At 40.9% G+C, this 25,217-nt stretch overlaps 1 protein-coding gene across 1 annotated transcript in view; it reads right to left on the bottom strand.

Moving 5' to 3' along the window:
• LOC128635989 (coiled-coil domain-containing protein 170-like) overlaps positions 1–25,217 on the bottom strand; it is a 214,938-nt gene that overhangs the window by 46,249 nt on the left and 143,472 nt on the right. The window contains exon 7 of the mRNA XM_053689065.1: positions 10,087–10,272. Coding sequence (XP_053545040.1) covers positions 10,087–10,272 — 186 coding nt within the window. The remainder of the gene's footprint in view (positions 1–10,086; positions 10,273–25,217) is intronic.

The raw sequence follows: 25,217 nt of genomic DNA, 5'->3' as shown, positions 1-25,217 counted from the left end.
CCCTAACACAAATGTCCAACCCCAATACCTATCCCTAATACCAATGTCTAACCTCAATACTTATTCCTAATACCAATGTCTAACCCCAATACCTATCCCTAATATAAATGTCTAACCCCAATACCTATCCCTAATACCAATGTGTAACCCCAATATCTATTCCTAATACCAATGGCTAACCCCAATACCTATCCCTAATACAAATGTCTAATCCCAATAAGTATCCCTAATACCAATGTCTAAACCCAATAGCTATCCCTAATACCAATGTCTAACCCCAATACCTATCCCTAAAACAAATTTCTAACCCCAATACTTATCCCTTATACCAATGTTTAACCCCAATACCTATCCCTAATACCAATGTCTAACCCCAATACCTATCCCTAATACAAATGTTTAACCCCAATACCTATCCCTAATACAAATGTCCTACCCCAATACCTATCCCTAAAACAAATGTCTAACCCCAATACCTATCTCTAATACAAATGGATAACCCCAATACCTATCCATAATACAAATGTCTATCCCCGATACATATCCCTAACACTAATGTCTAACCTCAATACCTATCCCTAATACCAATGTCTAACCCCAATACCTATCCCTAATACAAATGTCTAACCCCAATACCTATCCATAATACAAATGTCTAACCTCAATACCTATCCCTAATACAAATGTCTAACCCCAATACCGATCCCTAATACAAATGTCTAACCCCAATACCTATCCCTAATACAAATGTCTAACCTCAACACCTTTCCCTAATACCAATGTCTAACCTCAACACCTTTCCCTAATACAAATGTCTAACCCCAATACCTATCCCTAATACCAATGTCTAACCCCAATACATATCCCTAATTCCAATGTCTAACCCCAATACCTATTCCTAATACCAATGTCTAACCCCAATACCTATCCCTAATACCAATGTCTAACCCCAATACCTATCCCTAATACAAATGTCTAATCCCAATAAGTATCCCTAATGCCAATGTCTAAACCCAATACCTATCCCTAATACCAATGTCTAACCCCAATACCTATCCCTAATACAAATTTCTAACCCCAATACCTATCCCTAATACAAATGTCTAACCCCAATACTTATCCCTAATACCAATGTCTAACCCCAATACCTATCCCTAATACCAATGTCTAACCCCAATACCTATCCCTAATACCAATGTCTAACCCCAATACCTATCCCTTATACAAATGTCTAACCTCAATACCTATCCTTAATACAAATGTCTAACCCCAATACCTATCCCTAATACCAATGTCTAACCTCAATATCAATCCCTAATACCAATGTCTAACCCCAATACCGATCCCTAATAGCAATATCTAACCCCAATACCTATCCCTAATACAAATGTCTAACCCCAATACCTATCCCTAAGACAAATATCTAACCCCAATACCTATCCCTAATACAAATGTCTAACCCTAATACCTATCACTAATACAAATATCTAACCCCATTACCTATTCCTAATACCAATGTCTAACCTCAACACATTTCCCTAATACAAATGTCTAACCCCAATACCTATCCCTAATACCAATGTCTAACACCAATAAATATCCCTAATACCAATGTCTAACCTCAATACCTATCCCTAATACCAATGTCTAACCCCAATACCTATCCCTAATACCAATGTCTAACCCCAATACATATCCCTAATACCAATGTCTAACCCCAATACCTATCCCTTATACCAATATCTAACCCCAATACCTATCCCTAATACAAATGTCTAACCACAATACCTATCCCTAATACAAATGTCTAACCTTAATACCTATCCCTAATACAAATGTCCTACCCCAATACATATCCCTAATACAAATGTCTAACCCCAATACCTATCTCTAATACAAATGTCTAACCCCAATACCTATCCCTAATACAAATGTCTAACCTCAATACCTATCCCTAATACTGATGTCTAACCTCAACACCTTTCCCTAATACAAATGTCTAACCCCAATACCTATCCCTAATACCAATGTCAATCCCCAATACATATCCCTAACACTAATGTCTAACCTCAATACCTATCCCTAATACCAGTCTAAATTAAATACCTATCCCTAATACCAATGTCTAACCCCAATACCTATCCCTAATACAAATGTCTAACCCCAATACCTATCCATAATACAAATGTCTAACTCCAATACCTATCCCTAATACAAATGTCTAACCCCAATACCTATCCCTAATACAAATGTCTAAACTCAATACCTATCCCTAATACAAATGTCTAACCCCAATACCTATCCCTAATACAAATGTCTAACCTCAATACCTATCCCTAATACCAATGTCTAACCTCAACACCTTTCCCTAATACAAATGTCTAACCCCAATACCTATCCCTAATACCAATGTCTAACCCCAATACCTATACCTAATACCAATGTCTAAGCCAATACCTATCCCTAATACCAATGTCTAACCCCAATACCTATCCCTAATACCAATGTCTAACCCCAATACCTATCCCTCATAAAAATGTCTAACCCCAATACCTATCCCTAATACAAATGTCTAAGCTTAATACCTATCCCTAATACAAATGTCTAACCCCAATACCTATACCTTATACCAATATCTAACCCCAATACCTAGCCCTAATACCAATGTCTAACCCCAATACCTATCCCTAATACAAATGTCTAACCCCAATACCTATCCATAATACAAATGTCTAACCCCAATACCTATCCCTAATACAAATGTCTAACCCCAATACCGATCCCTAATACAAATGTCTAACCCCAATACCTATCCCTAATACAAATGTCTAACCTCAATACCTATCCCTAATACCAATGTCTAACCCCAATACCTATCCCTGATACAAATATCCAACCCCAATACCTATCCCTAATACAAATGTCTAACCCTAATACCTATCCCTAATACCAATGTCTAACCCCAATACCTATCCCTAATACCAATGTCTAACCCCAATACTTATTCCTAATCCTAGTACCTAACCCTAAACCCAATACATAACCCTAATGCCAAAAAGAAAACCCAACACATATTCCCAATACCTAACCATAATGTCTAAACCTTACCCCAATACAGCAATACCTAACCCCAAAGTCTAAACCTAACTCCAATACCTAACATTAATGTCTAAACCTAACCCCAAAGTCTAAACCTAACCCCAATACCTAACCCTAATGTCTAAACCTAACCCCAATGTCTAACCCCAATACAGCAACACCTAATCCCAAAGTCTAAACCTAACCCCAATACAGAAATACCTAATCCCAAAGTCTAAATCAAACCCCAATAAATAAATACCTAACACCAAAGTCTAAACCTAACCCCAATATCTAAGCCTAGTGCCTAACACTAATGTCTAACCCCAATACAGCGATATATATCCCCAAAGTCTATCTATCCCTAAATGTTTAATTAAAAACATAAACAATATTGCAGTATAGATTCATTATTTTACTTTCTTGTGTAAAACATTTCTGCATGTTGTTTTAGTTCAGCTCCTTCCAATTAGGTTGGTGTGCATCAGACATACTAGTAGTATGATGACATTTAAAGGGACAGTAAAGTCAAAATTATTCAGATTTATTTATGTTATTAAATTTGCTTTGTTCTCTTGGTATCTTTTATTGAACAGTAAAACTAGGTAGACTCGTTAGAGCTCAGGAGCGTGTCTTTAGTACTCTATGGCAGCAGTGTTTTGCTATATTATTTGTAGCTTTGTTATACAATGTTGGAAAACACTGCTGCCATAGAGTAATAAAGACACGTGCACACTCCTGAGCTCTTATGAGTGTACCTAGTTTTACTCTTCAATAAAAGATACCAAGAGAACGAAGCAAATTTAATAACAGAAGTAAATCTGAATCATGAAAGTTTCATTTTGACTTTACTGCCCCTGCAACATTCTACACTGTGATCTGTTAGCTCAGGACACAAGTTCATTTACATATGTTCTCATCTGGACACAGCAAAGAAACATGGATTCCACCAGGCTTTTCAAGAGGTGTATTCCTGAACTCCTCTTGGTTTTTAAAATGTCGTGAATTGCAGATTACGGTAGTAAATTATTGTGAAATATTTATTATGAAATACAGTGCTTAATTGTTGATTTATGATATAATCTTAATCCCTCAACCTGACACAATAATCTCAATAATTAACCCTAACCTCAATATATAATCCTAATGTTAACCACAACTAACCCAACCAGCATAACTAATAATAACTGACCCTAATTCCCTATTCCAACCTTAATTTCTAACCCTGACACAATAATACCAATAACTAACCCTGACCTCAATGTCTAATCCTGACCCCAGGACATATCCTTAAAACCTAATAGCCCTTTAAGACACACACAAATTATCATACATGCAAAGTATTCATAGACATGTTAGCCATATTCACATTTAATATTCATTTTACAGTGGAAAAAAAATGTATTATGGACTATTTTACAAGTGGCGCGCTAACTGTAGTGCAAGAGCGATATCGTGTCTTTTCGGCTTTTCAAACATGATGAAAATAGCACATGTTTAACGAATTGAAAGTAAATGTGTTCGCTTTAATGCAATCAAATTTAATGTGTGTCGGGTTAGTGTGACTTCAGAGCTTGCATAAAGGGTAAGAAAACATAAATACATATAAAAGAACAGCTGAGCTACACTCATATAAACACTGTCTGATAAAAAATTATTTAAAAATAAGTTATTTAAAAAGTTATACAGGATCAAAGATAGATGGTATAAGGTGTTTGAAAAAAAAAAGTGCTGCAAAGGGCTTTAACATATATATGCATATACATGTGTATGTATATATGTGTGTACAGATGTTAATGTATTTATATGCGTATATATGGATTTACTTACATATACACATATAAACACATAAATACATATGTACACACATATATACATACATATACACATATACACACATAAATACATATGTACACACATATATACATACATATACACACATAAATACATATGTACACACATATATACATACATATACACATATAAACACATACATACATATGTACACACATATATACATACATATACACACATAAATACATATGTACACACATATATACATACATATACACATATAAACACATAAATACATATGTACACACATATATACATACATATACACATATACACACATAAATACATATGTACACACATATATACATACATATACACACATATATACATACATATACACATATAAACACATAAATACATATGTACACACATATAAACACATAAATACATATGTACACACATATACACACACATATACACATATAAACACAAATTCATATGTACACACATTTACATACATATATACACATAAATACATATGTACAGACAAATGTACATACATATACACATAAATACATATGTACACACATTTACATACATATACACATATAAACACATAAATACATATTTACACACACATATATACATACATATACACATATAAACACATAAATACATATGTACACACATATAAACATATAAACACATATAAAAAGAGAGAAGCGCTCAACCTGGGAACGAACAATAGCATAATAGCTTGTTCTATGGCTAGTTACCACCCTAGAAGCAGCCTCTTTTTGCTCAATATGTGCCTTTCACAGAGAAGAACTTTCCTGTAGCATATCAGTCTGATCCTGACTTAACAGTGAAGTCCAGCCCCGAAATACCAGGCAATCCCTCTCTGAACAAGAGAAACGACACACATATACACACACATATACACATATAAACACAAATTCATATGTACACACATTTACATACATATATACACATAAATACATATGTACACACAAATGTACATACATATACACATAAATACATATGTACACACATACACACATGTAAACACATAAATTCATATGTACACACATTTACATACATATACACATATAAACACAAATTCATATGTACACACATTTACATACATATATACACATAAATACATATGTACACACAAATGTACATACATATACACATAAATACATATGTACACACATACACACATGTAAACACATAAATTCATATGTACACACATTTACATACATATACACATATAAACACAAATTCATATGTACACACATTTACATACATATATACACATAAATACATATGTACACACAAATGTACATACATATACACATAAATACATATGTACACACATACACACATGTAAACACATAAATACATATGTACACACATATACACATATAAAAAGAGAGAAGCGCTCAACCTGGGAATGAACAATAGCATAATAGCTTGTTCTATGGCTAGTTACCACCCTAGAAGCAGCCTCTTTTTGCTCAATATGTGCCTTTCACAGAGAAGAACTTTCCTGTAGCATATCAGTCTGATCCTGACTTAACAGTGCAGTCCAGCCCCGAAATACCAGGCAATCCCTCTCTGAACAAGAGAAACGACAAAACCCCAGACGTACGTTTCGGCCTATTGTGGGCCTCGTCAGTGAGGTGCAACCATATCCCTCTAGGCACACCGAGCAACGGGTCCACGTCTGGACTCCCCCATCACACCTAGGGAGACTTCCCAAAGTGTCATATAAACACATAAATACATATGTACACAAATACACACATATAAACACATAAATGCATATGTACACACATATACACACACATATACACATATAAATACAAATTCATATGTACACACATTTACATACATATATACACATAAATACATATGTACACACATATGTACATACATATACACATATAAACACATAAATACATATGTACACAGATATACACACACATATACACATATAAACACATAAATACATATGTACACACATATACACATATAAACACATAAATTCATATGTACACACATTTACAAACATATACACATATAAACACATAAATAAATATGTACATACATATACACATAAACACATAAATACAAATGTACACACATATTTACATACATATACACATATAAACACATAAATACATATGTACACACATATATACATACATATACACATATAAACACATAAATACATATGTACACACATATATAGATAAATATACACATATAAACACACAAATACATATGTACACACATATATACATACATATACACATATAAACACATAAATACATATGTACACACATATATACATACATATACACATATAAACACATAAATACATATGTACACACATATATAGATAAATATACACATATAAACACACAAATACATATGTACACACATATATACGGTACATACATATATGTGTGTGCATTGGAGCCCTTTGCTGTCAAATACCTGAAAACATGTAACCTATGAAATCTGCAGGAGGGATGGAGGGTCTAATAGCGGCAAGACTTGCCTTATTATTAGCAGTGGTAAGGTTAGGGAACCTAAGGGGGTTTGTGACATTGAAGTCAAGTGTAGAATTATACACTAGTTAAATCAAATAGCAAATATATTTATTTTTACACTTTTATTTAACAAATATGCTTGAAACAGACGTTACCAGGGGGGGGGGAAAAATATATCCACGGTTAAGCAACCTCTGGACTAATTGTAAGCTTACAGAATCTAGAAATCCCCACCGGTAATTAGACAAGTAAAATAGGGATGTATTATAGAAGGCTAAAAAAGAATGGGATAAGTCACTTCCAAACTTCAAATAAATAATAGCCAAATTCTATAGCATCCACGTTTAAAAATAAAAATAAGGGCTAGTGGACTGGGTGTTGCGTGTCAAATCAGTAAGTCATACAGGGTAGGGAAGTTAGTATAAAAGTGATTCCATACACACAGGGTAGGTATTTTGGACAAGCATACAAATGTACAAGCTGTGCGCTCAAAGGCGTCCTCCTGCCTGCGTACTGCTCTGATTGAACAGAGTCAGCCGATTTCTGGCTAAAATCCCTATCAGATAGAGCTAGTTCACATACACACAAGTCATTCTCATATGCGCTCTGGATGTATTATATTCAATACAAAATGTCACCATAAATTTCTCTCAGTTACGTTCAAACCGATACATTCAATTCAACATTAAAGGTTACTATGTAGCTTATAGCGTAATGGCATATAGAGCTTAACAGAAATGTGGCTGTTTGTAACTAGGCAATAAAGCTTATTCTTAGATGACAGTTATAAATTTTATAACAACCCTCCAATAGTAGCAGTTGGAGTGAGAAAACTATAGCAATATAAGTATAAAGTTACAGCGGTATAAGGTTAGAGAGTTTTCAAAAAACCGCTACTGCTATTTTAGGTATGTGACTAGCTCGCACGCTTGTTCCACCCAAGGCCACGCCCACCGACGCGTTTCCGTCACAGAACGTGACTTCGTCAGGGCGTGCGAGCTAGTCACATACCTAAAATAGCAGTAGCGTTTTTTTGAAAACTCTCTAACCTTATACCGCTGTAACTTTATACTTATATTGCTATAGTTGTCTCACTCCAACTGCTACTATTGGAGGGTTGTTATAAAATTTATAACTGTCATCTAAGAATAAGCTTTATTGCCTAGTTACAAACAGCCACATTTCTGTTAAGCTCTATATGCCATTACGCTATAAGCTACATAGTAACCTTTAATGTTGAATTGAATGTATCGGTTTGAACGTAACTGAGAGAAATTTATGGTGACATTTTGTATTGAATATAATACATCCAGAGCGCATATGAGAATGACTTGTGTGTATGTGAACTAGCTCTATCTGATAGGGATTTTAGCCAGAAATTGGCTGACTCTGTTCAATCAGAGCAGTACGCAGGCAGGAGGACGCCTTTGAGCGCACAGCTTGTACATTTGTATGCTTGTCCAAAATACCTACCCTGTGTGTATGGAATCACTTTTATACTAACTTCCCTACCCTGTATGACTTACTGATTTGACACGCAACACCCAGTCCACTAGCCCTTATTTTTATTTTTAAACGTGGATGCTATAGAATTTGGCTATTATTTATTTGAAGTTTGGAAGTGACTTATCCCATTCTTTTTTAGCCTTCTATAATACATCCCTATTTTACTTGTCTAATTACCGGTGGGGATTTCTAGATTCTGTAAGCTTACAATTAGTCCAGAGGTTGCTTAACCGTGGATATATTTCCCCCCCCCCCCTGGTAACGTCTGTTTCAAGCATATTTGTTAAATAAAAGTGTAAAAATAAATATATTTGCTATTTTATTATTAGCAGACAAGCCCACGTACTGGGAATGTAACGGTTGTTAAGGGGTTAATAATGCTTTTAACTATGTATTTACTGTATTTACTTTACACGAAATACCAGGCAATTCCTCTCTGAACAAGAAACACAGCAACACCAGAACATATTCTTATATGTGAAGAACATTGGAATTTTCATATTTCATATGGAGTTTAGCGCTCTTCAATATATGCGGTCAGGTTAGTGCGCAAGTATGGGTATTAGGTTTGTTTTCCAGTTTGTACGCTCCATTAAAGTCTATGGGAGAATATGTTAACGCAGTTGCTATATTCCACGTTCAACTTTTTGCGCACGTCTGTTTTTTGTTCACGCGCTAAGTTTTTACTTTCAACTTGCAATACCAGTGCAACCCGACATGCACAAAAAGTCTCCATTTAGTGAAGTTAACACACAAGCGGGAGCGCAAAATAGCGCTCCACTCGTAATCTAGCCCTATATAAGGGACACATAAGGGACCGCTTTATGTTTGCACTAGAATATGCCTTTAACAAAATAGCTTCAGATTGCAAAAATAAATTATGATTATTTTAGACTAAAATAAATGTGACCCAGCACAATGAAATGAAGGTCACATCAAGTTGCTCAGCAAGACAATGACATGAGAAGCGACCTTGTAAAGTATCAGTAAGATCTAATTCTAATGATACCAGTTAACCCTGAGGTTATTCAGACCTTTATGTCACTCACAATAACAACAAAGTGACACAGAAAACTTTACTGTGTTTTTAAGTCACACAAGTTGTTTTGTTTGTGCTGTCAGATCCCTCATCACATCGCTGTCTTACCATCCTCAGAGTTTTTATTTCGCCAACGTAACCAGCGCTCGTCTTTTTCTGCTTTTCTGCTTCTGAAACCAGCTTCATGATGGTATCTCTGCTGGCTTTAAACTCTGCTTGCTGAGCGGCCAAGGTGTCTTCAAGGCTTGAAAGTCTTGTTTTTTGTAGGAAATACTCATTTATCACCTTGTCCACCTTAAAGACAGAGGATGTTTGGTTATTTGTGTCCGAACTTAAATAATGGTAAAATAAATCCCCTCTAAACGCCATAATAAATATTTTATTTTCCTTGCTCTTTAATTAAAATAACTGTAGTACTGAAATGCAACATTTATGCAGGGCCAAAACTGCATTTGTTTAAAGGTTCTTCCCGCTACACCTTTTGATGTACGCAACCTTCCCGCTGACTGCCAGTGGTGGCGCCAGGAGCTGCATCCCTATTGGTCTGGTTGGGATGTGGAGAGAGCATAAACAGAGGCGGCACTACAGTGAAGCCTTAGGCAAAATTTAAATATAAGTCTTCTCTTATGTTTAATTTGTATTACCTATCAAGTACTGCACTGTATACCTGGTTGTGTACCACATTTATTCCTCTTTTTTTTTCTTTTATTTTTAGACAATAATTTAAAGGGACAGTCAACTCCAAAATTTGTATTGTTTAAAAAGATAATCCCTTTATTACCCATTCCTCAGTTTGCCCCTTATCTCAGTTATATCAATACACTTTTTACCTCTGTGATTACCTTGTATCTAAGCCTCTGCAGACTGCCCCTTATCTCAGTTATATCAATACACTTTTTACCTCTGTGATTACCTTGTATCTAAGCCTCTGCAGACTGCCCCTTATCTCAGTTATATCAATACACTTTTTACCTCTGTGATTACCTTGTATCCAAGACTCTGCAGACTGACCCTTATCTCAATTATATTAATATAATTTTTACCTCTGTGATTGCCGTGTATCTAAGCCTCTAAAGACTGACCCTTATCTCAGTTATATTAATATACTTTTTACCGTTGTGATTACCCTGTATCTAAGCCTCTGCAGACTGCCCCTTATCTCAGTTATATTAATATACGTTTTACCTCTGTGATTACTCTGTATCTAAGCCTCTGCAGACTGACCCTTATCTCAGTTATATTAATACACTTTTTATCTCTGTGATTACCTTGTATCTAAGCTTCTACAGACTGCCCATTATCTCAGTTATATTTTTACCTCTGTGATTACCTTGTATCTAAGCCTCTGCAAACTGCCCCTTATCTCAGTTATATTAATATACTTTTTATCTGTGTGATTACCTTGTATATAAGCCTCTGCAGACTGCCCCTTATCTCAGTTATATTAATATACTTTTTACCTCTGTGATTACCTTGTATCTAAGCCTCTACAGACTGCTCCTTATCTCAGTTATATTAATACACTTTTTACCTCTGTGATTACCTTGTATCTAAGCCTCTGCAGACTGCCCCTTATCTCAGTTATATTAATATACTTTTTACGTCTGTGATTACCCTGTATCTAAGCCTCTGCAGACTGCCCCTTATCTCAGTTATATTAATATACTTTTTACCTCTGTGATTACCCTGTATCTAAGCCTCTGCAGACTGCCCCTTATCTCAGTTATATTAATATACTTTTTACCTCTGTGATTACCCTGTATCTAAGCCTCTGCAGACTGCCCCTTATCTCAGTTATATTAATACACTTTTTACCTCTGTGATTACCTTGTATCTAAGCCTCTACAGACTGCCCCTTATCTCAGTTATATTAATATACTTTTTACCTCTGTGATTGCCTTGTATCTTAGCCTCTACAGACTGATCCCTGAGGGAGAGAGATTGAAAAGAGAGAAGAAAGTGAAGAGAGGGGAAGTAGAAAGAGAAAGGAGATAGAAAATATGAAGTTAGTGATATAGATAAGAGCAGAGGGAAATAGACAAATGAAGGGGCAATAGATGAAAAGAGCGGAGTGAGAGAGAGATACAAAGGAGAGGGCAATAGATGAGGGAGAGAAGAAGAAAAGAGAGAAGAGAGTGGAGTGAGAGAGAGATACAAAGGAGAGGGCAATAGATGAGGGAGAGAAGAAGAAAAGAGAGAAGAGAGCGGAGTGAGAGAGAGAGATACAAAGGAGAGGGCAATAGATGAGGGAGAGAAGAAAAGAGAGAAGAGAGCGGAGTGAGAGAGAGATACAAAGGAGAGGGCAATAGATGAGGGAGAGAAGAAGAAAAGAGAGAAGAGAGTGGAGTGAGAGAGAGAGATACAAAGGAGAGGGCAATAGATGAGGGAGAGAAGAAGAAAAGAGAGAATAGAGCGGAGTGAGAGAGATACAAAGGAGAGGGCAATAGATGAGGGAGAGAAGAAAAGAGAGAAGAGAGCGGAGTGAGAGAGATACAAAGGAGAGGGCAATAGATGAGGGAGAGAAGAAGAAAAGAGAGAAGAGAGCGGAGTGAGAGAGAGAAACAAAGGAGAGGGCAATAGATGAGGGAGAGAAGAAGAAAAGAGAGAAGAGAGCGGAGTGAGAGAGAGATACAAAGGAGAGGGCAATAGATGAGGGAGAGAAGAAGAAAAGAGAGAAGAGAGCGGAGTGAGAGAGAGATACAAAGGGGACGGCAATAGATGAGGGAGAGAAGAAGAAAAGAGAGAAGAGAGTGGAGTGAGAGAGAGAGAGAGAGAGAGAGATACAAAGGAGAGGGCAATAGATGAGAGAAGAAGAAGAAAAGAGAGAAGAGAGCGGAGTGAGAGAGAGATACAAAGGAGGGGGCAATAGATGAGGGAGAGAAGAAGAAAAGAGAGAAGAGAGCGGAGTGAGAGAGAGAGAGAGAGAGAGAGAGATACAAAGGAGAGGGCAATAGATGAGAGAAGAAGAAGAAAAGAGAGAAGAGAGCGGAGTGAGAGAGAGATACAAAGGAGAGGGCAATAGATGAGGGAGAGAAGAAGAAAAGAGAGAAGAGAGCGGAGTGAGAGTGAGAGATACAAAGGAGAGGGCAATAGATGAGGGAGAGAAGAGAGCAGAGTGAGAGAGAGATACAAAGGAGAGGGCAATAGATGAGGGAGAGAAGAAGAAAAGAGAGAAGAGAGCGGAGTGAGAGAGAGATACAAAGGAGAGGGCAATAGATGAGAGAAGAAGAAAAGAGAGAAGAGAGCGGAGTGAGAGGGAGAGATACAAAGGAGAGGGCAATAGATGAGGGAGAGAAGAAGAAAAGAGAGAAGAGAGCGGAGTGAGAGAGAGATACAAAGGAGAGGGCAATAGATGAGAGAAGAAGAAAAGAGAGAAGAGAGCGGAGTGAGAGAGAGATACAAAGGAGAGGGCAATAGATGAGGGAGAGAAGAAGAAAAGAGAGAAGAGAGCGGAGTGAGAGAGAGATACAAAGGAGAGGGCAATAGATGAGGGAGAGAAGAAGAAAAGAGAGAAGAGAGTGGAGTGAGAGAGAGATACAAAGGATGAGGGCAATAGATGAGGGAGAGAAGAAGAAAAGAGAGATGAGAGCGGTGTGTGAGAGAGAGATACAAAGGAGAGGGCAATAGATGAGGGAGAGAAGAGAGCGGAGTGAGAGAGAGAGAGATACAAAGGAGAGGGCAATAGATGAGGGAGAGAAGAAGAAAAGAGAGAAGAGAGTTCAGTGAGAGAGAGAGATACAAAGGAGAGGGCAATAGATGAGGGAGAGAAGAAGAAAAGAGAGAAGAGAGCGGAGTGAGAGAGAGATACAAAGGAGAGGGCAATAGATGAGGGAGAGAAGAGAGCGGAGTGAGAGAGAGAGATACAAAGGAGGGGGCAATAGATGAGGGAGAGAAGAAGAAAAGAGAGAAGAGAGCGGAGTGAGAGAGAGATACAAAGGAGAGGGCAATAGATGAGGGAGAGAAGAAGAAAAGAGAGAAGAGAGCGGAGTGAGAGAGAGAGAGATACAAAGGAGAGGGCAATAGATGAGGGAGAGAAGAAGAAAAGAGAGAAGAGAGTTCAGTGAGAGAGAGAGATACAAAGGAGAGGGCAATAGATGAGGGAGAGAAGAAGAAAAGAGAGAAGAGAGCGGAGTGAGAGAGAGATACAAAGGAGAGGGCAATAGATGAGGGAGAGAAGAAGAAAAGAGAGAAGAGAGCGGAGTGAGAGAGAGATACAAAGGACGAGGGCAATAGATGAGGGAGAGAAGAAGAAAAGAGAGAAGAGAGCGGAGTGAGAGAGAGATACAAAGGAGAGGGCAATAGATGAGGGAGAGAAGAAGAAAAGAGAGAAGAGAGCGGAAGAGATGGAGAGAGAGATACAAAGGAGAGGGCAATAGATGAGGGAGAGAAGAAGAAAAGAGAGAAGAGAGCGGAGTGAGAGAGAGATACAAAGGAGAGGGCAATAGATGAGGGAGAGAAGAAGAAAAGAGAGAAGAGAGCGGAGTGAGAGAGAGATACAAAGGAGAGGGCAATAGATGAGGGAGAGGAGAAGAAAAGAGAGAAGAGAGCGGAGTGAGAGAGAGAGATACAAAGGAGAGGGCAATAGATGAGGGAGAGAAGAAGAAAAGAGAGAAGAGAATGGAGTGAGAGAGATACAAAGGAGAGGGCAATAGATGAGGGAGAGAAGAAGAAAAGAGAGAAGAGAGTGGAGTGAGAGAGAGATACAAAGGAGAGGGCAATAGATGAGGGAGAGAAGAAAAGAAAAGAGAGAAGAGAGCGGATAGTGAGAGAGAGATACAAAGGAGAGGGCAATAGATGAGGGAGAGAAAAAGAAAAGAGAGAAGAGAGTGGAGTGAGAGAGAGAGATACAAAGGAGAGGGCAATAGATGAGAGAAGAAGAAAAGAGAGAAGAGAGCGGAGTGAGAGAGAGAGATACAAAGGAGAGGGCAATAGATGAGGGAGAGAAGAAGAAAAGAGAGAAGAGAGCGGAGTGAGAGAGAGATACAAAGGAGAGGGCAATAGATGAGGGAGAGAAGAAGAAAAGAGAGAAGAGAGTGGAGTGAGAGAGATACAAAGGAGAGGGCAATAGATGAGGGAGAGAAGAAGAAAAGAGAGAAGAGAGTGGAGTGAGAGAGAGATACAAAGGAGAGGGCAATAGATGAGGGAGAGAAGAAGAAAAGAGAGAAGAGAGCGGAGTGAGAGAGAGAGATACAAAGGAGAGGGCAATAGATGAGGGAGAGAAAAAGAAAAGAGAGAAGAGAGTGGAGTGAGAGAGAGAGATACAAAGGAGAGGGCAATAGATGAGAGAAGAAGAAAAGAGAGAAGAGAGCGGAGTGAGAGAGAGAGAGATACAAAGGAGAGGGCAATAGATGAGGGAGAGAAGAAGAAAAGAGAGAAGAGAGCGGAGTGAGAGAGAGATACAAAGGAGAGGGCAATAGATGAGAGAAGAAGAAAAGAGAGAAGAGAGCAGAGTGAGAGAGAGAGATACAAAGGAGAGGGCAATAGATGAGAGAAGAAGAAAAGAGAGAAGAGAGTGGAGTGAGAGAGAGAGATACAAAGGAGAGGGCAATAGATGAGAGAAGAAGAAAAGAGAGAAGAGAGCGGAGTGAGAGAGAGATACAAAGGAGAGGGCAATAGATGAGGGAGAGAAGAAGAAAAGAGAGAAGAGAGCGGAGTGAGAGAGAGATACAAAGGAGAGGGCAATAGATGAGGGAGAGAAGAAGAAAAGAGAGAAGAGAGCGGAGTGAGAGAGAGAGAGATACAAAGGAGAGGGCAATAGATGAGGGAGAGAAGAAGAAAAGGGAGAAGAGAGTGGAGTGAGAGAGAGATACAAAGGAGAGGGCAATAGATGAGGGAGAGAAGAAGAAAAGAGAGAAGAGAGTGGAGTGAGAGAGAGATACAAATGAGAGGGCAATAGATGAGGGAGAGAAGAAGAAAAGAGAGAAGAGAGCGGAGTGAGAGAGATACAAAGGAGAGGGCAATAGATGAGGGAGAGAAGAAAAGAGAGAAGAGAGTGGAGTGAGATACAAAGGAGAGGGCAATAGATGAGGGAGAGAAGAAAAGAGAGAAGAGAGTGGAGTGAGATACAAAGGAGAGGGCAATAGATGAGGGAGAGAAGAAAAGAGAGAAGAGAGTGGAGTGAGATACAAAGGAGAGGGCAATAGATGAGGGAGAGAAGAAAGAGAGAAGAGAGTGGAGTGAGATACAAAGGAGGAGGGCAATAGATGAGGGAGAGAAGAAGAAAAGAGAGAAGAGAGTGGAGTGAGATACAAAGGAGAGGGCAATAGATGAGGGAGAGAAGAAAAGAGAGAAAGAGAGCGAGTGCTGAGTGAGAGAGAATACAAAGGAGCGGGCAATAGATGAGGGAGAGAAGAAGAAAAGAGAGAAGAGAGCGGAAGTGAGAGAGAGATACAAAGGAGAGGGCAATAGATGAGGGAGAGAAGAAGAAAAGAGAGAAGAGAGCGGAGTGAGAGAGAGAGATACAAAGGAGAGGGCAATAGATGAGGGAGAGAGAAGAAGAAAAGAGAGAAGAGAGCAGAGGAGAGAGAGAGAGATACAAAGGAGAGGGCAATAGATGAGGGGAGAGAAGAAGAAAAGAGAGAAGAGAGCGGAGTGAGAGAGAGAGATACAAAGGAGAGGGCAATAGATGAGGGAGAGAAGAAGAAAGAGAGAAGAGAGCGGAGTGAGAGAGATACAAAGGAGAGGCAATAGATGAGGAGAGAAGAAGAAAAGAGAGAAGAGAGCGGAGTGAGAGAGAGATACAAAGGAGAGGGCAATAGATGAGGAGAGAGAAGAAGAAAAGAGAGAAGAGAGCGGAGTGAGAGAGAGATACAAAGGAGAGGGCAATAGATGAGGGAGAGAAGAAGAAAAGAGAGAAGAGAGCGGAGTGAGAGAGAGATACAAAGGAGAGGGCAATAGATGAGGGAGAGAAGAAGAAAAGAGAGAAGAGAGCGGAGTGAGAGAGAGATACAAAGGAGAGGGCAATAGATGAGGGAGAGAAGAAGAAAAGAGAGAAGAGAGCGGAGTGAGAGAGAGAGATACAAAGGAGAGGGCAATAGATGAGGGAGAGAAGAAGAAAAGAGAGAAGAGAGCGGAGTGAGTGAGAGAGATACAAAGGAGAGGGCAATAGATGAGGGAGAGAAGAAGAAAAGAGAGAAGAGAGCGGAGTGAGAGAGAGATACAAAGGAGAGGGCAATAGATGAGGGAGAGAAGAGAGCGGAGTGAGAGAGAGAGATACAAAGGAGAGGGCAATAGATGAGGGAGAGAAGAAGAAAAGAGAGAAGAGAGCGAGTGAGAGGATACAAAGGACGTGGGGAATAGATGAGGAGAGAAGAAGAAAAGAGAGTGGAGTGAAGAGATACAAAGGAGGGGGCAATAGATGAGGGAGAGAAGAAGAAAAGAGAGAGAGTGAGAGTGAGAGAGATACAAAGGAGAGGGCAATAGATGAGGGAGAGAAGAAGAAAGAGAGAAGAGAGCGGAGTGAGAGAGAGATACAAAGGAGAGGGCAATAGATGAGGGAGAGAAGAAGAAAAGAGAGAAGAGAGGCGAGTGAGAGAGAGATACAAAGGAGAGGGCAATAGATGAGGGAGAGAAGAAGAAAAGAGAGAAGAGAGCGGAGTGAGAGAGATACAAAGGAGGGGCAATAGATGAGGGAGAGAGAAGAAAAGAGAGAAGAGAGCGGAGTGAGAGAGAGAGAGATACAAAGGAGAGGGCAATAGATGAGGGAGAAGAAGAAGAAAGAGAGAAGAGAGCGAGTGAGAGAGAGATACAAAGGAGAGGGCAATAGATGAGGGAGAGAAGAAGAAAAGAGAGAAGAGAGCGGAGTGAGAGAGAGATACAAAGGAGGAGGGCAATAGATGAGGGAGAGAAGAAGAAAAGAGAGAAGAGAGGGAGTGAGAGAGAGATACAAAGGAGAGGGCAATAGATGAGGGAGAGAAGAAAAGAGAGAAGAGAGCGGAGTGAGAGAGAGAGATACAAAGGAGAGGGCAATAGATGAGGGAGAGAAGAAGAAAAGAGAGAAGAGAGCTGGAGTGGAGAGAGATACAAAGGAGAGGGCAATAGATGAGGGAGAGAAGAAGAAAAGAGAGAAGAGCGGAGTGAGAGAGAGATACAAAGGAGAGGGCAATAGATGAGGGAGAGAAGAAGAAAAGAGAGAAGAGAGCGGAGTGAGAGAGAGATACAAAGGAAGAGGGCAATAGATGAGGGAGAGAAGAAGAAAAGAGAGAAGAGAGCTGGAGTAGAGAGAGAGATACAAAGGATGAGGGCAATAGATGAGGGAGAGAAGAAGAAAGAGAGAAGAGAGCGGAGTGAGGAGAGAGATACAAAGGACGAGGGCAATAGATGAGGGAGAGAAGAAGAAAAGAGAGAAGAGAGCGGAGTGAGAGAGAGAGATACAAAGGAGAGGGCAATAGATGAGGGAGAGAAGAAGAAAAGAGAGAAGAGAGCGGAGTGAGTGAGAGAGAGATACAAAGGAGAGGGCAATAGATGAGGGAGAGAAGAAGAAAAGAGAGAAGAGAGCGGAGTGAGAGAGAGATACAAAGGAGAGGGCAATAGATGAGGGAGAGAAGAAGAAAAGAGAGAAGAGAGCGGAGTGAGAGAGAGATACAAAGGAGAGGGCAATAGATGAGGGAGAGAAGAAGAAAAGAGAGAAGAGAGCGGAGTGAGAGAGAGATACAAAGGAGAGGGCAATAGATTAGGGAGAGAAGAAGAAAAGAGAGAAGAGAGCTGGAGTGAGAGAGAGATACAAAGGAGAGGGCAATAGATGAGGGAGAGAAGAAGAAAAGAGAGAAGAGAGCGGAGTGAGAGAGAGATACAAAGGAGAGGGCAATAGATGAGGGAGAGAAGAAGAAAAGAGAGAAGAGAGCGGAAGTGAGAGAGAGATACAAAGGAGAGGGCAATAGATGAGGGAGAGAAGAAGAAAAGAGAGAAGAGAGCGGAAGTGAGAGAGAGAGATACAAAGGAGGGAGGGCAATAGATGAGGGGACGGAGAAGAAGAAAAGAGAGAAGAGAGAGGAGTGAGAGAGAGATACAAAGGAGAGGGCAATAGATGAGGGAGAGAAGAAGAAAAGAGAGAAGAGAGCGGAAGTGAGAGAGAGAATACAAAGGACGAGGGCAATAGATGAGGGAGAGAAGAAGAAAAGAGAGAAGAGAGCGGAGTGAGTGAGAGAATACAAAGGAGAGGGCAATAGATGAGGGAGAGAAGAAGAAAAGAGAGAAGAGAGCGGAGTGAGAGAGAGATAAAAAGGAGAGGGCAATAGATGAGGGAGAGAAGAAGAAAAGAGAGTGGAGTGAGAGAGAGATACAAAGGAGAGGGCAATAGATGAGGGAGAGAAGAAGAAAAGAGAGAAGAGAGCGGAGTGAGAGAGAGATACAAAGGAGAGGGCAATAGATGAGGGAGAGAAGAAGAAAAGAGAGAAGAGAGCGGAGTGAGAGAGAGATACAAAGGAGAGGGCAATAGATGAGGGAGAGAAGAAGAAAAGAGAGAAGAGAGCGGAGTGAGAGAGAGATACAAAGGAGGGGGCAATAGATGAGGGAGAGAAGAAGAAAAGAGAGAAGAGAGCGGAGTGAGAGAGAGATACAAAGGAGAGGGCAATAGATGAGGGAGAGAAGAAGAAAAGAGAGAAGAGAGCGGAGTGAGAGAGAGATACAAAGGAGAGGGCAATAGATGAGGGAGAGAAGAAGAAAAGAGAGAAGAGAGCGGAGTGAGAGAGATACAAAGGAGAGGGCAATAGATGAGGGAGAGAAGAAGAAAAGAGAGAAGAGAGCGGAGTGAGAGAGAGATACAAAGGAGAGGGCAATAGATGAGGGAGAGAAGAAGAAAAGAGAGAAGAGAGCGGAGTGAGAGAGAGATACAAAGGAGAGGGCAATAGATGAGGGAGAGAGAAGAAAAGAGAGAAGAGAGCGGAGTGAGAGAGAGATACAAAGGAGAGGGCAATAGATGAGGGAGAGAAGAAGAAAAGAGAGAAGAGAGAGGAGTGAGAGAGAGATACAAAGGAGAGGGCAATAGATGAGGGAGAGAAGAAGAAAGAGAGAAGAGAGCGGAGTGAGAGAGAGATACAAAGAAGAGGGCAATAGATGAGGGAGAGAAGAAGAAAAGAGAGAAGAGAGCGGAGTGAGAGAGAGATACAAAGGAGAGGGCAATAGATGAGGGAGAGAAGAAGAAAGAGAGAAGAGAGCTGGAGTGAGAGAGAGAGATACAAAGGAGAGGGCAATAGATGAGGGAGAGAAGAAGAAAAGAGAGAAGAGAGCGGAGTGAGAGAGAGATACAAAGGAAGAGGGCAATAGATGAGGGAGAGAAGAAGAAAAGAGAGAAGAGAGCGGAGTGAGAGAGAGAGATACAAAGGAGAGGGCAATAGATGAGGGAGAGAAGAAGAAAAGAGAGAAGAGAGCGGAGTGAGAGGAGAGATACAAAGGAGAGGGCAATAGATGAGGGAGAGAAAAAGAAAAGAGAGAAGAGAGCGGAGTGAGAGAGAGAGATACAAAGGAGAGGGCAATAGATGAGGGAGAGAAGAAGAAAAGAGAGAAGAGAGCGGAGTGAGAGAGAGAGATACAAAGGAGAGGGCAATAGATGAGGAGAGAAGAAGAAAAGAGAGAAGAGAGCGGAGTGAGAGAGAGATACAAAGGAGAGGGCAATAGATGAGGGAGAGAAGAAGAAAAGAGAGAAGAGAGCGGAGTGAGAGAGAGATACAAAGGAGAGGGCAATAGATGAGGGAGAGAAGAAGAAAAGAGAGAAGAGAGCGGAGTGAGAGAGAGATACAAAGGAGAGGGCAATAGATGAGGAGAGAAGAAGAAAAGAGAGAAGAGAGCGGAGTGAGAGAGAGAGAATACAAAGGAGAGGGCAATAGATGAGGGAGAGAAGAAGAAAAGAGAGAAGAGAGCGAGTGAGGAGAGAGAGAGATACAAAGGAAGAGGGCAATAGATGAGAGAGGAGAAGAAGAAAAGAGAGAAGAGAGCGGAGTGAGAGAGATACAAAGGAGAGGGCAATAGATGAGGGAGAGAAGAAGAAAAGAGAGAAGAGAGCGGAGTGAGAGAGAGAGATACAAAGGAGGAGGGCAATAGATGAGGGAGAGAAGAAGAAAAGAGAGAAGAGAGAGGAGAGTGAGAGAGATACAAAGGATGAGGGCAATAGATGAGGGAGAGAAGAAGAAAAGAGAGAAGAGAGGAGTGAGAGAGATACAAAGGAGAGGGCAATAGATGAGGGAGAGAAGAAGAAAGAGAGAAGAGAGCGGAGTGAGAGAGAGAGATACAAAGGAGGAGGGCAATAGATGAGGGAGAGAGAAGAAGAAAAGAGAGAAGAGAGCGGAGTGAGAGAGAGATACAAAGGAGAGGGCAATAGATGAGGGAGAGAAGAAGAAAAGAGAGAAGAGAGCGGAGTGAGAGAGAGATACAAAGGAGGGGGGCAATAGATGAGGGAGAGAAGAAGAAAAGAGAGAAGAGAGTGGAGTGAGAGAGAGATACAAAGGAGAGGGCAATAGATGAGGGAGAGAAGAAGAAAAGAGAGAAGAGAGCGGAGTGAGAGAGAGAGATACAAAGGAGAGGGCAATAGATGAGGGAGAGAAGAAGAAAAGAGAGAAGAGAGCGGAGTGAGAGAGAGATACAAAGGAGAGGGCAATAGATGAGGGAGAGAAGAAGAAAAGAGAGAAGAGAGCGGAGTGAGAGAGAGAGATACAAAGGAGAGGGCAATAGATGAGGGAGAGAAGAAGAAAAGAGAGAAGAGAGCGGAGTGAGAGAGAGATACAAAGGAGAGGGCAATAGATGAGGGAGAGAAGAAGAAAAGAGAGAAGAGAGTGGAGTGAGAGAGAGAGATACAAAGGAGAGGGCAATAGATGAGGGAGAGAAGAAGAAAAGAGAGAAGAGAGCGGAGTGAGAGAGAGATACAAAGGAGAGGGCAATAGATGAGGGAGAGAAGAAGAAAAGAGAGAAGAGAGAGGAGTGAGAGAGAGATACAAAGGAGAGGGCAATAGATGAGGGAGAGAAGAAGAAAGAGAGAAGAGAGCGGAGTGAGAGAGAGATACAAAGGAGAGGGCAATAGATGAGGGAGAGAAGAAGAAAAGAGAGAAGAGAGGAGTGAGAGAGAGAGATACAAAGGAGAGGGCAATAGATGAGGGAGAGAAGAAGAAAAGAGAGAAGAGAGCGGAGTGAGAGAGAGATACAAAGGAGAGGGCAATAGATGAGGGAGAGAAGAAGAAAAGAGAGAAGAGAGCGGAGTGAGAGAGAGATACAAAGGAGAGGGCAATAGATGAGGGAGAGAAGAAGAAAAGAGAGAAGAGAGCGGAGTGAGAGAGAGATACAAAGGAGAGGGCAATAGATGAGGGAGGGCAATAGATGAGGGAGAGAAGAAGAAAAGAGAGAAGAGAGCGGAGTGAGAGAGAGATACAAAGGAGAGGGCAATAGATGAGGGAGAGAAGAAGAAAAGAGAGAAGAGAGCGGAGTGAGAGAGAGAGATACAAAGGAGAGGGCAATAGATGAGGGAGAGAAGAAGAAAAGAGAGAAGAGAGCGGAGTGAGAGAGAGATACAAAGGAGAGGGCAATAGATGAGGGAGAGAAGAAGAAAAGAGAGAAGAGAGCGGAGTGAGAGAGAGATACAAAGGAGAGGGCAATAGATGAGGGAGAGAAGAAGAAAAGAGAGAAGAGAGCGGAGTGAGAGAGAGAGATACCAAGGAGAGGGCAATAGATGAGGGAGAGAAGAAGAAAAGAGAGAAGAGAGCGGAGTGAGAGAGAGATACAAAGGAGAGGGCAATAGATGAGGAGAGAAGAAGAAAAGAGAGAAGAGAGTGGAGTGAGAGAGAGATACAAAGGAGAGGGCAATAGATGAGGGAGAGAAGAAGAAAAGAGAGAAGAGAGCGGAGTGAGAGAGAGAGATACAAAGGAGAGGGCAATAGATGAGGGAGAGAAGAAGAAAAGAGAGAAGAGAGCGGAGTGAGAGAGAGAGATACAAAGGAGAGGGCAATAGATGAGGGAGAGAAGAAGAAAAGAGAGAAGAGAGCGGAGTGAGAGAGAGAGATACAAAGGAGAGGGCAATAGATGAGGGAGAGAAGAAGAAAAGAGAGAAGAGAGCGGAGTGAGAGAGAGATACAAAGGAGAGGGCAATAGATGAGGGAGAGAAGAAGAAAAGAGAGAAGAGAGCGGAGTGAGAGAGAGATACAAAGGAGAGGGCAATAGATGAGGGAGAGAAGAAGAAAAGAGAGAAGAGAGCGGAGAGAGAGAGAGATACAAAGGAGAGGGCAATAGATGAGGGAGAGAAGAAGAAAAGAGAGAAGAGAGCGGAGTGAGAGAGAGATACAAAGGAGAGGGCAATAGATGAGGGAGAGAAGAAGAAAAGAGAGAAGAGAGCGGAGTGAGAGAGAGATACAAAGGAGGAGGGCAATAGATGAGGGAGAGAAGAAGAAAAGAGAGAAGAGAGCGGAGTGAGAGAGAGATACAAAGGAGAGGGCAATAGATGAGGGAGAGAAGAAGAAAAGAGAGAAGAGAGCGGAGTGAGAGAGAGATACAAAGGAGAGGGCAATAGATGAGGGAAGAGAAGAAGAAAAGAGAGAAGAGAGCGGAGTGAGAGAAATACAAAGGAGAGGGCAATAGATGAGGGAGAGAAGAAGAAAAGAGAGAAGAGAGCGGAGTGAGAGAGAGATACAAAGGAGAGGGCAATAGATGAGGGAGAGAAGAAGAAAAGAGAGAAGAGAGCGGAGTGAGAGAGATACAAAGGAGAGGGCAATAGATGAGGGAGAGAAGAAGAAAAGAGAGAAGAGAGCGGAGTGAGAGAGAGAGAGATACAAAGGAGAGGGCAATAGATGAGGGAGAGAAGAAGAAAGAGAGAAGAGAGCGGAGTGAGAGAGAGATACAAAGGAGAGGGCAATAGATGAGGGAGAGAAGAAGAAAGAGAGAAGAGAGCGGAGTGAGAGAGAGATACAAAGGAGAGGGCAATAGATGAGGGAGAGAAGAAGAAAAGAGAGAAGAGATTCGGAGTGAGAGAGAGAGATACAAAGGAGAGGGCAATAGATGAGGGAGAGAAGAAGAAAAGAGAGAAGAGAGCAGAGTGAGAGAGAGAGAGATACAAAGGAGAGGGCAATAGATGAGGGAGAGAAGAAGAAAAGAGAGAAGAGAGAGGAGTGAGAGAGAGATACAAAGGAGAGGGCAATAGATGAGGGAGAGAAGAAGAAAAGAGAGAAGAGAGCGGAGTGAGAGAGATACAAAGGAGAGGGCAATAGATGAGGGAGAGAAGAAGAAAGAGAGAAGAGAGCGGAGTGAGAGAGAGAGAGATACAAAGGAGAGGGCAATAGATGAGGGAGAGAAGAAGAAAAGAGAGAAGAGAGCGAGAGAGAGAGATACAAGAGAGGCAATAGATGAGAGGAAGAAGAGAAAGAGAGCGGAGTGAGAGAGAGATACAAAGGAGAGGGCAATAGATGAGGGAGAGAAGAAGAAAAGAGAGAAGAGAGCGGAGTGAGAGAGAGAGATACAAAGGAGAGGGCAATAGATGAGGGAGAGAAGAAGAAAAGAGAGAAGAAGTGCGGAGTGAGAGAGAGAGAGAGATACAAAGGAGGAGGGCAATAGATGAGGGAGAGAAGAAGAAAAGAGAGAAGAGAGCGGAGTGAGAGAGAGATACAAAGGAGAGGGCAATAGATGAGGGAGAGAAGGAGAAAAGAGAGAAGAGAGCGGAGTGAGAGAGAGAGATACAAAGGAGAGGGCAATAGATGAGGGAGAGAAGAGAAAAGAGAGAAGAGAGCGGAGTGAGAGAGAGATACAAAGGAGAGGGCAATAGATGAGGGAGAGAAGAAGAAAAGAGAGAAGAAAGTGGAGTGAGAGAGAGATACAAAGGAGAGGGCAATAGATGAGGGAGAGAAGAAGAAAAGAGAGAAGAGAGCGGAGTGAGAGAGATACAAAGGAGAGGGCAATAGATGAAAGAGAGAAGAAGAAAAGAGAGAAGAGAGCGGAGTGAGAGAGAGATACAAAGGAGAGGGCAATAGATGAAGGAGAGAAGAAGAAAAGAGAGAAGAGAGCGGAGTGAGTGAGAGATACAAAGGAGAGGGCAATAGATGAGGGAGAGAAGAAGAAAGAGAGAAGAGAGCGGAGTGAGAGAGATACAAAGGAGGGGGCAATAGATGAGGGAGAGAAGAAGAAAAGAGAGAAGAGAGCGGAGTGAGAGAGAGATACAAAGGAGAGGGCAATAGATGAGGGAGAGAAGAAGAAAAGAGAGAAGAGAGCAGAGTGAGAGAGAGAGAGATACAAAGGAGAGGGCAATAGATGAGGGAGAGAAGAAGAAAAGAGAG

This window comes from Bombina bombina, chromosome 1, assembly GCF_027579735.1.
Source record: "Bombina bombina isolate aBomBom1 chromosome 1, aBomBom1.pri, whole genome shotgun sequence".
In the NCBI taxonomy this organism is placed as follows: Eukaryota; Metazoa; Chordata; class Amphibia; order Anura; family Bombinatoridae; genus Bombina; species Bombina bombina.
The sequence above is the reverse complement of the archived record's forward strand: the minus strand, read 5'-3'. Positions and strand labels throughout refer to the sequence as shown.